This window comes from Tinamus guttatus, unplaced genomic scaffold, assembly GCF_059628265.1.
Source record: "Tinamus guttatus ecotype Peru unplaced genomic scaffold, ASM5962826v1 Tinamus_guttatus_pri_ptg000423l, whole genome shotgun sequence".
Classification (NCBI taxonomy): domain Eukaryota; kingdom Metazoa; phylum Chordata; class Aves; order Tinamiformes; family Tinamidae; genus Tinamus; species Tinamus guttatus.
Genome location: NW_028288957.1, coordinates 4,874,697 through 4,888,326, shown reverse-complemented (window position 1 = coordinate 4,888,326; position 13,630 = coordinate 4,874,697). Strand labels below are relative to the sequence as shown.

Below are 13,630 nucleotides of genomic sequence, written 5' to 3'. Positions count from 1 at the left end.
TGTGATGCAGTCATGGGTTTGGAGAGGAGCATCATGCGGGCATTGTGATGCACTTGAGGGATCGATGAGGGGCACCCTGGGAATGGCCTGACCCAGGTAGAAGGCAGAGTGATCTGGTGTTGATGAGGAGATGCTCTGTTTTGCTTCCACTGTGCTGGAAGAGCTGGAGGAAGGTGTTTGAAGATACCAAGGGCTCTCAGAGGATAGCTGAGGGCTATCTTTGCAGGAAGTAAGGGACCTTGATGTACTGGTGCTGCATGTGCGATGGGCCTGGGAGAACCCTTGGAAGAGAGCACAGCTGGGAGGTGTCCACCCCAGGATCAACCACCAAGAAACACTCCCTCTTTCCACTAAGCCCAAAGCCTGCATAAATTGCTGAGGCCTCACCAGTGGCTGGCCATCTATTCCTTGCCGGAGGTAAGGAGCCCGGTACCTCCCCACTGCCCCTTGGCCCCTTCCCTGCAGGCCAGAGCTCTCTCCAGCTCAGGCTCCCTCTGACAACGCTGGGGCACAACGTTGACAACGTTGTTCCCTGACAAAGCCGGCCGGCATCACCGCCAGGCACTGGGGACATTCGTGCTTCTCAGCCACCACTGGCAACAGGGGGAGCACGGTGGGGAGGCAACCCCCAGCGGGACCCTCCCCGCCCCCAGGCCCTCTATGCTGCCAGCATCAGCACCTGGAGGAGGGGTCAGTGCCTCGTGGCTGCCCCATAGACACCCCATAGATGCCGCATAGATGCACCAAGGTTGCGCTCTTGCCCCCATGGATGCCCCTTGGTTGTTCAGTAGCTACTCCATAGATGCCCCGTGGCAGCCCCCCAGATGCACCGCTCTCTTGCCCAGGTCTGGAGCTGCCATGGAGGAGTTGATGGGAGCTCCTCCTCTTCCGGAAAGATCTCTTTCCCAATCCTGAGAAAGCTGGTGGGGAGGCTCATCCTTTGCTGTGCCTATGAGGACGCAGGGACCAAGCGTGGGGCTTTGGACGCTCTTCATGGCCTCTTCAGATTCGTAGTGCGATGAAAACGTAAGAGCAGCTGCGACCCTGGGGACAGGGACATCATGGCAAGGCCAGGGAAGGCAGCACACTGCCCCGGCCCCTCTGCTCCATGACACAAAGGAGCAGGAATTGTGGCTGACGGAGGAGAAAGGGAGCAATCTGTTAGTGCCTGTCCTGGACACCCCTGCTCTGGAAAGCGCCCAGCACGCCCTGCTCACGCGCGGGCTTCTGCGGTGCTGCACACCAGAAAGTCCAATGAAACCAACAAGGCTCTTGGGGCCCTTCAAAGCTGTTGCCCTCTGTCTTGCCCTGAAATAGGCTCTGACCCTCCCTGGGAGTCCTGCTCCCCGTTGTTGGGGCCTTAGCGCTTTTGCAAGAATATGAGGAGCCGAAGCGATGAGAACCGAGGAGCTGAAGCGATGGGAACCAAGGTCACCCGGAGAAGATAACGCCTGTTAGCAATTTTTAATGAATTAAGCCAGCCATAGCCAGATAAGCGTCCGGGAGGCCCAGCAACAGAGCATCAAGAAGAACACCAGTCAGCTGCAAGCTAGCTATGCATGGACATTATAGCCTAACCAATGGGAGTGCTGGTGCTTAGCGCATATCTGCGTTTACGGGTGTTGGAATTGTATAAAGCTACATAGCAGACAATAGTAAAGTGAATCGAACCTGCTTCACATTGAAGTGTTGCTTATTCCGTCTCATGATGGTGGACCTTGGCACCCCGTACAGCACTGGCCAGCCCCTCTTCTCCTCCAGGCTGGTTTCTCCCTGACACCACCAGTCTGCCGTCTCCAGCGCTCCATTGCTCCTCCTCACTGCTCCGTCTTTCTGTTCCTCTTCAGGCAGGGAGCTCTTGCAGGAGAATCCCGAGCTTGCAGAGTCCCAAACGGAGTGGGAAGCTGACGATGCTCTCTGCCTCTCGTGGACCACCAACATCAGTGAGATCATGCTGGTGAGGATTGCCTCCCTCAGCGGAACTCTTGGCCATCAGGAGATTTGGATGAGCAACGGCAACGCGAATGAGCAGTGGCCTTGCACTTCATGTCCCACAGTGGGATGTTTCTTCCCTCACCTCCTTTCTCCCACAGTTCTTTCTGAAAAACCTCCATCCGGCCGAGAGGACAGACGTCATCGTCACCGCCATTGAGGCCATGCGGGACTGCAGCACCTACAGCACAGCAGTGGCCACAAACATGCTGAACATGTTTGTGCTGGGGGTAGTGTCCATGCTGGAAAATGTAAGCAGCCTGCAGCAGGTGTGCCTGGGGCTCCAGCCTTCTGCCACATTGGTCCCCATGCCCAAGCCAGGCTTCTTGGGCACCCGACGCTCTTAGAAGGCAGCAGGGAACGATGGCAGTGCTGGAGCGGGGACAGGGATGTGTGTGGGAGCTGGGGTAGTGGTTGCTCTCTGGTAGTGACCTCCCTCTCCCCACCACCTCTGCCAGGTGCCACGGTTTGTTCAGTGCCTGCACCAGAACACCAAGAACGTCAGGGAGTCGTCGGCGCGGGTCACCCTGAACAGGACCCTTTGCCTGCTGGCCCGCTCCTACCCTGACAAGGTGACCGTGAGCCTGCTGTGCTGCTCCCCGCTCTGCAACAGGTACGGGACTTGTCAGCCTCCAGAGCTCATGGCACAGGGGGAGAAGGGCCCAAAGGTGCAGACCCGGGACCTTGGGGCTGCCAGCATGGAGGGGTAGCTGGGGGCAGCGCCTGCAGGGCCTGTCCAGACTGCGGCCATGCCCGAGGAGGGCCCTGACCCAGCCCTCCGGGTCTGCAGCGCTGCCAGCACCATGTGGAAGGTGCTCATGGAGCCCCAGGTTGCGGTAGACATGCTGGAAAACCTGCTGAGCTGGATGGAGAAGTGGCCCCTGCACGAGCTGTCCGGCTGGGAGGCTGACAACACCGGCGTCCTTCCCCTGGTTGTGAGTTGCGGGATGAGGCCTCACTCTGCCCCAGGCTGCCAGCTGCCCCCCTGGGCCCCTCTGCCCTGCAGGGACCTCCCCGGGCCCATGGATGCAACATGCCCAGCACCAGCCCTCCACGCGCCAGCACAAAGCGCTGAAAAGAGCTGCTTGGGCCTCTCTGAGCACCAACACCCAGGCTGGCCATGCTCAGGAGATCACCGTCCTACCCTGTCCCCCAGTCACATTTCCTGAGGCCCAAGGCTGTGCTGAGCCTTTCCCCTGGGGGCAGCCACACTGCGACAGGCCCTGCTCAGCACTCAGAGGTGTCTCTGCTTGTTTTCCGCGGGCAATGAGAGCACTGCGTGCCATGGTGCAGGAGCCCGTCTTCCCGCAGGCGGTGGAGGCGGAATTCTGCCCGCTCTTCCTGGCGCTGCTCCTTCAGCTGTTCTCTGCAGCCGAGTTCACCCGCCAGGAAACCCATCCCCTGCAGCGGGAAAGCCAGCGGGATGAGTCCCACGCCAGCAGCCACGTCAGGTGCTCCATCCCGCTCGCCCCGGCTGTGCCTTGGGCCCGGAGGCAGGGCCAGGCTGCCGCTGTGACCTGGGCTTTGCTCGCATGCAGGTGCGCCGTGGAGACCATCCAAGGTCTCCTCCGCTGTGCTGGCTATCGGGATGTGGCACAGGCTGCCGAGCAGAGCGGCGGCTGGGAGCTCTTGCTGCAGGCAGAGTCACCTCAGAGGGGACTCGTTGTGCTGGCCAGGTACAGGCCTTTACGCCCTGCTCTCCCCCAGCACCTCGGCCTCGGTTTTGGGGTCACAAATGTCCTTCCTTGGGAGGGAGGGGAACTCCAGCTCTCCAAGAAAGGGACTGCAGCCACAGTGCTTGTGGCAGGGAGTAACACAGCAAAATGGCTATGGCAGCTCCCTGCCCCATCGTAGCGTTGAGAGCTGCTGGGGGAGCAGTTGGTGTTGGGAGTGCTGGGGGCGGATGCCTTGAAAGAGGGCTCCCCTCCCAAAGCCCTGGAGTGCCCTCCCCTGGGGCCTGGGCTCCCCTCACAGAGAGCCCTGGGGACACGCTGGCTGCAGTCACGGTGTGCCGAGCACTGCCCATGCCTGCCTTGACCTGCGCTGGGAAATAGCTGAGGGGGCTGAGCCATTTCAGAGCAGGTTTGCCTGCTCGGCTCAGGACCAACAGCACCTTCTTCCTCCTGCTAGAGTGATGAGGGGCACGTGCAGACCCCTGTGCTGCTGGATCTCCAGACAGCTGCTCAGCCTGCTGAGGAGCCCAGAGGACCAGCTCCATCACCTGCCCGCCATGGCTTTCTATGTCGAGGTGGGCCTCATGGCGAACGGTGCCTGTCCGGAGGGGCCTCCAAAAGCTCTCTGCTCACACTGGGCACATGCCGGGGGGTAATGTTGGTCAATGGCTCCTTAATGGCTCCTTAACATTGATCAACAGCTCTTCGGGTAATGTTGGTCAACGGCCCTGGCCTTAACTCCTTTCCGCTGATCTTTGTGAGGGCCAGGTGCCCTTGGCCAGAAGGAGAACTGGGATGTGGGGCTGCCCACTGCAGGTAGTCCTGCCAGCTCTGCCAGGCTCTCACCGTGCGCTGCCTTTCAGCTGCTGGAGTGCTATGAGGTGGCCAAGATGGACGGGGACGTTTTGACGCTCCTGTTGAACTACACACAGGCTCCGAGCCTGGAGATGCGCAGCCTGGCGTTCCAGGGCCTCCGGAGGCTGTGCAAGAGACCGGAGATGGTGAGTAGGGCAGCAGCCGGGAGAAGCCACGCTGGCAGCCTGGGGCTTCCTGGGAGGTGCTGGCTCCTCCAGAACCTTGGCCTTTGCTGCCAAGCAGGAGGGATGGGAGCTGCTCCCCGGTCTCCGCTGCCCTTCCTCTGCCCAGAGTCTTTCATGGCAGCCCCTTGGCTGTGCTGCACAAGGACAACGGCTCCAGTGCCCTCGGGAAGGGCTCTTGGCCTGGAGGCAGCAGCCTTCCCCCATGGAGAGGCCCTGGCATGCCCAGGGGCCCCTTGGACAGGGCTGCCCTGCCCTGCAGCCCTCATGGGGAATCGGAGCCCAGAGCCCTTGTGGGCCTGCCCTGGCTTCACATGAGGCACTTGTGTCTTCCGCACAGAGAAGGAAAATGTGGGGCCTGACTAAAGACATCCTGGAGTGCCTGCAGGACCATCGAAGGGACGTGCGCATGGAGAGCCTGGTGTTGCTGCAAAACTTCTTCAGCCACCTGGATCAGAAGATCTCCTACCCCTTTGTCCCATGGCTGGCAGAGAAGCTTCTCCCACACTTTGAGGATGTAAGGCTGGGGGGAGAGCCAGAGACTCTCCTGGCGGGTGTGGGGCTCTGTTCGCGTGGCTATGAGTGCTGTGTGTCCCTCTGCACGTGTGCCCATGGGCAGGTGGATCTGCAGCTCCCACCAAAGGCCCTGCTGCCTGTCAGGAGGCCTTCTGCCCTCTGCTCATCAGCCCATTCCCTGTGCTGCCCTTGGCGTCCTGGGCTGTGGGACTAGATCCCTGGCCCCCCTTCTGCCTCAGCTGCTCTGTCTCCTGCTTGAATCCCTGCGCTGCTTGTCCTGGCCTGGGCAGAGATGAGCTAGGAGGCAGGAGCAGGCTGGAGAGCAAGGCAGAGGCCGTGCCCCAGGGCTGTCCATCCCTGTGGGCCTCTTCTGCACAGGGGCCCTGTCGGAGCCCTAGAAATTCCTGGTAGAGGCAGAGGGAGCCAGAGCCCAGGGAACCTTGTCCTGCTGCTGCCGACAACCCTCCCTCTCCAGGCTGCATCTGCAGAGGTTGTCCCCAGCTCGCCCCTATGGAGGGCTGGGGAAAGTCGCACCTGGAAAGAAGGAGGCCTCACAAAGGCAAAGCCTCCTGTCATGATCAGTTCCTGGGATCACTGCTGAGGTCTCCCCTCCTCTTCTCCCTCTCTGCAGGAGGACAGCACAGTTCGAGAGCTCTCCATCTTCCTCTTCAAAGACCTGCTGGCTGCCACGACCGGCATCAGGAAAGAGGGCATGAAAGAGCTCGTGCACAGGAGCCTGGTCCCGCTCTTCCTCCACATGAGCGAGCGGATCCAGAGCGTGGCCCAGGTACGGGAAAGGCCCTTGGGGAAGCAGTGCTGACATCGCTTGGGCGGGTCTGAGCACTAAGGCATGGGCTGCGGACAAGTGTGCCCTGGAAGACATGTCAGCGTGAGGAGCTGCCTCTGCCTTCAGTGAGGGGCAGAGCTGGTCCCAAGCAGCATGTTCCTGTTACGGCCTGGGAAAGACTCCGAGGCCTGCCCACATGAGGGGGACACAGGGTGTCTTGTCCTGGCCGTGGTGGCATCTCGCACTCTCTGCGGCTCTGCAGGCCTCTCAGGAAGCCCTCGCCAGTGCTGCTCACCTGCTGCAGTGGGAGAGGCTCAAGGAACTGGCCAGACCTGGAAGATCGGAAAGTACCTGGCGAGCACAACGCCTGAGTCCCTGGGCCCAGGCTGGGGAGAAGGGGCAGAGCTGCCTCCCCAGGAGGGCTCCTTGCCAAGCCATGGCCTTGTGCTGTCTCCAGGTGCGCAAGGACAAAAGCAGAGCGGAGCACTACCTTGAGCACAGCCTGCGCTACCTGCAGCACACGGAGGCGTGGGTGCGGGAGGCCGCCGTGAGGTTCCTTGGTGAGCCACGAGGCCAGGGCCATCCCTGGGCACACGGAGGGGCTGAGAGGAGGCTCTCGAGGCCCTCGCTGCCTGCCTGCATCCTCCACGCTGGGGCCGTGCTGGGGCCGGCCTTGCCCAAGGGGAGGAGGACGCGTGGCCAGGCTGGCAAGGCCAGTGGGAGCTGCGCTGCCAGGGCCGTGCTGGGGACTACGGGGGTGACGGGCGGTGTTTGCCTAGGGCTCATCGGGCAGCAAGGGAGGCAGAAGGAGGAGAAGGTGCAGGAGATCTGCAAGGGTGAGTGTGAACTTCGCCATGCCAGCTGGCCCTGTCGGGGTGGATGGAGGAGCCTGGAAGGGAGCCCCAGTTCCCTGCCCTGCCACAGGCGACCAAGGCCCTGTCTGCTGTGTGGGGACAGGAGGGGGCTTTGGGGGTCACCTGAGGGCATTCCTGACCAGCAACCTGCAGCTGATCCCTGCTCCCTCGTGCTCCCTCCTCACTGCGGGAAGTGCTGGGTGGGAGCAGCCCTGTTCTGGGGGGATTCCAGGGCTCTCTGCAGCTACAGGAGTCTCTTATCTGCTCTGTTCCTTTCTACCTCAGCCCTCCAGCCTCTGCAAAACAACGCTGAACCCGCAGTCCGCAGCCTGGCAGCACAGACCATCCTGCTCCTGACAACACCAAGGCAAAGGTACTGCTTCGGAGCGTTTGGTCGCTGGCTCTGCCGAGTGTGGGAGAGGCGTCACCCTCCTGCCAGGAGGTGACTCTGCTGGGCAGAGCTGGCCCCAATGTGCCAACGCCACCGTGCTGCACACCAAGGCCTGCAAGTGCTCTGCATCCCCACTGGCACCTCCTGCAGCAAAAGGAGAGCTCCACAACTCAAGTGCCTCCTGTCCTCTGATTGTGCCACCACTTCAGCCCTTTGTAGAGCCCTCTCCAGCAGTAAAGGCCTTCCTCTTTCTCCAGGTTGAGTGCTGGGTTTATTGTTTTATTTTTCTCTTCTTCTTTTTGGAGGACAGAAGGGTGAGAGGGGAAACTCCTTCCCTGCAGGAACCAGCATTTTCCTGTGTGCGGCCGAGTGCCCTTTTCCTCCAGTAACCCCAGACAGTGCAGAGCAGACTGGCACATTCGGTGTTTGCTGTAAAGCTCCACTTGCTCTGCTAGATCCAAAAACACAAGGGAAAGAGGGAGAAAAGCTGTAGGCTCCCCTGCCCTCTCCAGTCAGCCCAGGGCAAGAGTAAGCACCTGCTGTCCTCAGGGTTTGCATCTTCTCCTAGAGAAGGGCAGGGTGGGCAATGGCAGGCACCTCTATTTCTATCCCCAGCACCTACCCTGCGCTGTCCCTGGAGCCACACAGATTTTGTGTGGAGCACTTCGCCCTCAGGGGAGGAACAGGGCCAGGGCAGAGCACGAAGGTCCTGCAGGGAAGCTCAACCCTCTCTTAAATGTCCCACTACCCCCTGGGGCACAAGGGGACCTTTCACCATCTGACCTCCATCTCAATGACAGTAAGGAGAAAAGAGGTCTTGTCAGACACTGCTGGGAAAATTAATTCTCTCTTCTGCCACCCACTGCACAAGGAAGGTCACAGGGCTTGCCTGGAGCCAAGACCGTCTGTTGAGGCTTGTTTGTTTGTTTCTTTGCTTCCTAATGAGTGTTTTTTTTTTTTTTTTTAGAATTCAATGACCCCTCTGGTGTATGTGCTGTTGCTCAGTGTGTTCTGGTGTGTGTGAGCACTGTTGCTCAAAGCTGAACACAGTATTCAAGGTGTGGCCTCACCAGCGCCTGGTTACGAATAACACAGAAAAAGCAGAGTTGCTGGATGCCTTCTTTGCTTCAGTTTGTACCAAGGACAGCCCTTTAGAGTATCAGGCCCCAGGGACAAGAGCAGAAGCCTGGATAGATGAGGGGACAGTGGTAGATGTCGTCTATCTCGACTTCACCAAGATTTCTGACACCGTCCCTCACAACATCCTCCTGGGCAAGCTCCGCAGTGTGGGATAGATGAGTGCACAGTGAGGTGGATTAGGAACTGACTGGATGGCAGAGCTCAGAGGGTGGTGATCAGCGGTGCAGAGTCTAGTTGGAGGCCTGTAGCTAGCGGGGTCCCCCAGGGGTCAGTCCTTGGTCCAGTCCTGTTCAATTTATTCATCAATGACCCGGATGAAGGCACAGAGTGCTCCCTCAGCAAGTTTGCTGATGATACCAAACTGGGAGGAGTAGCTGATACCCCAGAGGGCTGCGCTGCCATCCAGAGGCACCTGGACAGACTGGACAACTGGGCGGTGAAAAACCTCATGAAATTCAACAAGGTCAAGTGCAAGGTCCTGCACCTGGGGAGGAATAACCCCAGACACCAGTATAGGCTGGGGAACCCCCCCACCACCACCACTTTACTAGGTCGGAATGGCTCTTTTCCGCCAAAATGCCGCGGCAGGGGTCCTTGTCCGCTGGCGGGGCCTCCTCAGCTTTCCTTATCCTCGTGCTTTTGGCTCTTTTTCGGCCGTTTTTCGCAGCCAGGGGCACCTCATGGCGGAAGGGCACTGCGCGTGCGCGGGGGCGGGGATTGCGGCTCCTGCCCACTGTGCAAGCGCCCTCTCGGTAGCCGCGGGCGGGGCGGGGGACAGAGTGAGTCCTCCCGGGGTGGGGGGGCGCACGCGCATGCGCGCTGCGCCCCTCCCCTCCATGCCGGGCCGGGCCGGGGCGGAACCGCGCGGCACCGGGAGGCGGCGGCCCCCGTCCCCGCGCTCGCCACGGACACACCGGAGGCAGTTGTGCAACGGCCTTTATTGTCGCCCTGGAAACACGGTCCGGGCGGAGGGGACAGGGGGACCGGCAGGGATTTGGGGCGGATAGAAAAAGGAAAATAATTAAAAGCATATAAAGAGGAAGAATAATAGTTATAAAAATAAATAAGAAGAATAAAAATAATGAAGAAGAAGAAATAAAATAGTAATAATAAAGAGCACCAGGATAACTACAATAACTACATTGCAAGCACACGTGTTAGAGTCATTAAACACAGTCTGGTCATAAATTTCATTAATCAGCATGTATTTACACGTTGGTCTAAAACACACACATCCTTTCCCTGCACACGCTAATGCAGTTTTGTTATTACTCTATGCATTGATCTCAAAGTGGCACACACCCTCCTTGGTATCAAGGCAAACATCGCTTGCATTAAGGGCATCATCTTCGCATATGAACTCCAGCCCCGATACTAAAACACAGGCTTCTAAATCTATCAATTGCCATTTTTTACCATTTTTTATCAGACACACTTGCCCACATTCAGTGGTCTGGGGAATGGAGGAGAGAGGGGGACGGGGGTGTTCAGAGCACAGATTTGTTGGTGTTAATTCCCAGGGCTACAATGGGGTAAACCTTCTCAATGGTGACATCCGCCACGGTCAGTACGTAGGTGATGACTGCGCTGAGGATCAGGTCGTGGGTGAAGGTCACAGGTCTCCACCACGCTTGAAGCTGTTGTTCTTCCTCCGGGCCCTCAGGGCCAAGGTCAAACGGATTATCACTTAGGGGGTCAGCCACCCCCTCATATGGTGGTGCTCACCGTGGTGGCGTTTCTTTCTGATCAGTCTTATCACTCGGAGAGGCTCCCGCTGCCTTCAGTTTAAGCATAATCTGTCACCAGGTGGTCACATGTTTTATTGTGGCTGCATCACCATCTGCCATCGCCTCCTTAAGGCAATTTCCAAGTTCTTCCCACACCTCTTGCTGGAATGGGCCTTCTTTCAGAAAGATAGGTACCTTATCCCGGATCCATTCTAACAGAGTTGTTTGTTAGGTGTTTCCTGGAGACTTCCCAGTTCTGTTTGCACATCATGTGCTGCAGCACATCCAGGCTGTGTTTCTGCTCTTGAGATATTCCACCTCCCAGGGTTCCCAGGCTGCTCACCTGTAATTAGGTGATGGGTTCACGCTGCAGCTCTTTCTGCTCCGTTTGTGGTTCTCCTGGGCTGCGCTGACAGGTTTGGACTGCGTGAGCTTCCTGACTGTTCATGCCCCACATTGGGCTCCATTTGCAGCGTATGATGTGCATGGACTCAAGTGTAATGCACCAAAGACCTTTTATTGAGCATCAGATACAACTTATATACTGTACTGCCCTGGACATAATTGCTTATTTGCAAAAAGCATGCAAAGACGGTTGCTAAATGAGCCAGCATTCTAACTAATTACGTGCAAGATTATCCCATCAGCTATGGGATTCGTGGCCTTGCAGATGCCAGTAATCAGCTGACTCCATGCCATCTCCAGTTACTCCCTGAAGTAAGTTTTGCATGGGAATAGCGAAGGGAGGACCAGTATACACTGGTCATGGGAGAGCGCTGTTCCATCTCAAGCTGCACCGTCTCCCACAGCCGATGAGCTGGAAGGCAGCACTGCCAGGCCCAGTGGGAGTCGCGCGGCACACGGGGAGCAGCCGAGTGCGCCCAACAGCCTGGCTCATTGCGGCCAATGACCACCTGCAGGGACCAGCCCTCACGCACATGCTCGCCCCAGTCCTGCTTTGCTGTTTGAGCCCTCTCTTCAGCTTACCCCAAAGAAGATGCCCTGGATCTGCCGCATCTCTGCATGGCTCTTGCTTTGGGAGACAGACCAGGAGGGTAGCCTCAGATCCTGAAGGAACCACAAGTGTCCTGAGTGGGGCATGATGTTCACTCCTTCCAGCAGCATGGAACATAGGGATACACTGGGCCTTGGATGCAAAGCACCAGCAGCACCGGACCTGCAGCACCACCAAGGCCAGGGGAAAGGAGGAGAGCAGCTTTGGCCCAAACTGACCTCTCTTCAGGCCCCTCAGGCACAAGAAAAGGCACCCATCCATATCCTGATCTTCCACAGCTGCAAGGAGCAGGGGCCTCCTTTGGCCCCTTTGCCATGCGCAGCAAGCCAGCAGGGCTGCAGCTTCCCAAGCAAGGCCACTTGCAGCCCTGCACGGACCACAACGGGCACCGCGCTCGCACCCGGCACCAAGCAGTCCTGACGCACAGTGTGAGCAGGCTCCTGCCGGCCTCTTGGCGCAGCTTGCTGAGCACACCTCTGTGCTCACACACCTCCCGCTCAGCAAGTGTTAGGTCCGGTTTTCGAATCGACGGAGAAAGAGGCAAACACCATCGATATATTGTGCTTTTTAATAATAGGAGAAAGATAATAAGTATTACCAGCTAGCTGGGGTCCGGGCTTTCCCACACAGGGGTCACACCACGGACCCCGACTGCTTCGGTCATCCCTCTTTTGTACTGTTCTTACCCCAAAAATGTTCCCCCTCCCGTTTTCCTGTTCTGCTTTCATGTCAATGTTATCTATATTTTATTGCTGGCTGGGACATCTGTATAAGCAACCCCTTCATGCAGAACATCCTGACTTGCCATATATCAGGAGTCCTTGCAGATAGGCAACCCCTCCATGCAGAGCCACCTGTCATGTCATTTATCAAGAGTCCTTGCACTTTGAGACTAAGTATTGACTGGCTTATTAGTACACTCTACATTAACTATTTAATCCCTACATTCCCCCCTTTTTCTTTTGCTAATATCAGAGAATCCTTTCTCGATCCTTCTGAGTTTGTCGCATGAACATTATATGCATAGAATTAACTCGATTTGTAGCTTTTTCCATTACCCCCATTACACATTTCCACATTATACAGATACACAGTAACAGTAATAACAGAATTACAAATATGCGCAATCCTTCTCTTATCAGTCCTGATATCCATCCAGGTAGTTCCCCAAACAACGACTTTAGCCATTCGTCTATCAGTCCTTCCTCTCGTGTTGTCTTTTGAGTATGTTGCTTGAGCCAGTGCAATCGTTGCTGAATCGATTGGCTATGGTCAGACAGGTTAAAACAACATAGTCCTTCAAACTCTTCACATCCATGTCCATGCGCAAGGAGCAAGAAGTCTATAGCCGCTCTGTCCTGTAGTAGTGCATGTCACAGGCTGTTCTGGTCGAGCAGGAGTTGTTCCAATACCTCGGTTGTCACATTTGCTTGCTTCTCACTCCAACAGGCTAGTTTTGAAAGTTCTCTTAACGCGTTTCCTGCTGCAGCTCCTGGTACAAAGATAGCTAAGGCAACCCGCGCAGTTACAGATATTAATTGTACATTATCATTACATTCCGGTGTTAAACCAAGGGAACGCTTTTGCCTTCTTTGTTCCTGCTTCATAGTTAACAACGGGGCTATCATTGCCAGTTGCCCTAAATAACACAGTCCCCCATAGGCATTCTTAGGTATTCCCTGCCACGCTCTATTCCCACAAATCAAAAACACTCCACCCCGAGAATGTGGCCTCCACCCACCCCGAGAATGTGTCTACTAATCCCAATAAATATCTATACCCATATTTACCTGGTTTTATTTCCGTAAAATCTACTTCCCAATGCCTTCCAGGTTCACCACCCCTTTCCCTTATACTTTCATGTACCTTTCTGACCCTTGATGGCTTCATTTCCTGACACGCTTGACACCCTTCTATTATCTCTCTTAATATTTTCTTCTGATCTTGGAATCTCAACCTGAACTTTTCTATTAACAGTCCCATTTTTCTTTCCCCCAAGTGTGTGGTACTATGCAACTGCTGCGCCATCCTCTGTCCCATCCGCTTGGGAATTAACATTCTTCCTCCTGTATCGTAATATCCTTCTCCAGCACTTTGTTCTTCAGTTCCGCTCTTTGAGCCGAAGTGCCGTCTGGTAAACGCTGGCTCCAAACTATTTCTCCGTTCTGATTTACCACTGCAGCTCCCGCCCTTCTTTTTCCTTCCTCGACCAAGCTACTTCCATCTGTAAACCACACTTTTCCTCCTTGCATCGGCTCATCCTTCAAATCTTCCCGCACTGTTGTAGTTTCAGCTAACACCTCCTTCCTGACAATTATGCATAGGTGTTTCATACTCTGGGTTAGGTAGGAGAGTGGCTGGATTCAAAGTCATTGGGGACGTATACATAATTCTTCCTGGGTTTAAAAGCAAGGCTTGATAATGAGTCAGCCTAGCATTTGTTATCCATCTTTCAGGCGGCTGTTTGAGTAATGCCTCTACGTAATGAGGAGCCGTTA

At 56.5% G+C, this 13,630-nt stretch overlaps 1 protein-coding gene and 1 pseudogene across 1 annotated transcript; one reads left to right on the top strand and one right to left on the bottom strand.

Moving 5' to 3' along the window:
- Positions 1–866: 866 nt before the first annotated feature.
- On the top strand, positions 867–7,305 carry LOC148593285 (maestro heat-like repeat-containing protein family member 7). Its single transcript, XM_088531528.1, has 15 exons — positions 867–1,026; positions 1,848–1,957; positions 2,094–2,243; positions 2,451–2,605; positions 2,783–2,931; positions 3,233–3,443; positions 3,531–3,668; positions 4,123–4,240; positions 4,529–4,666; positions 5,043–5,219; positions 5,850–6,005; positions 6,268–6,352; positions 6,440–6,565; positions 6,785–6,841; positions 7,145–7,305. The coding sequence occupies exons 2-15, from the start codon at positions 1,952–1,954 to the stop codon at positions 7,303–7,305; spliced, it is 1,827 nt and encodes a 608-aa protein (XP_088387654.1). The 5' UTR covers positions 867–1,026; positions 1,848–1,951.
- A 2,572-nt stretch (positions 7,306–9,877) lies between these two features.
- On the bottom strand, positions 9,878–13,160 carry LOC148593284 (uncharacterized; annotated as a pseudogene).
- Positions 13,161–13,630: the final 470 nt, after the last annotated feature.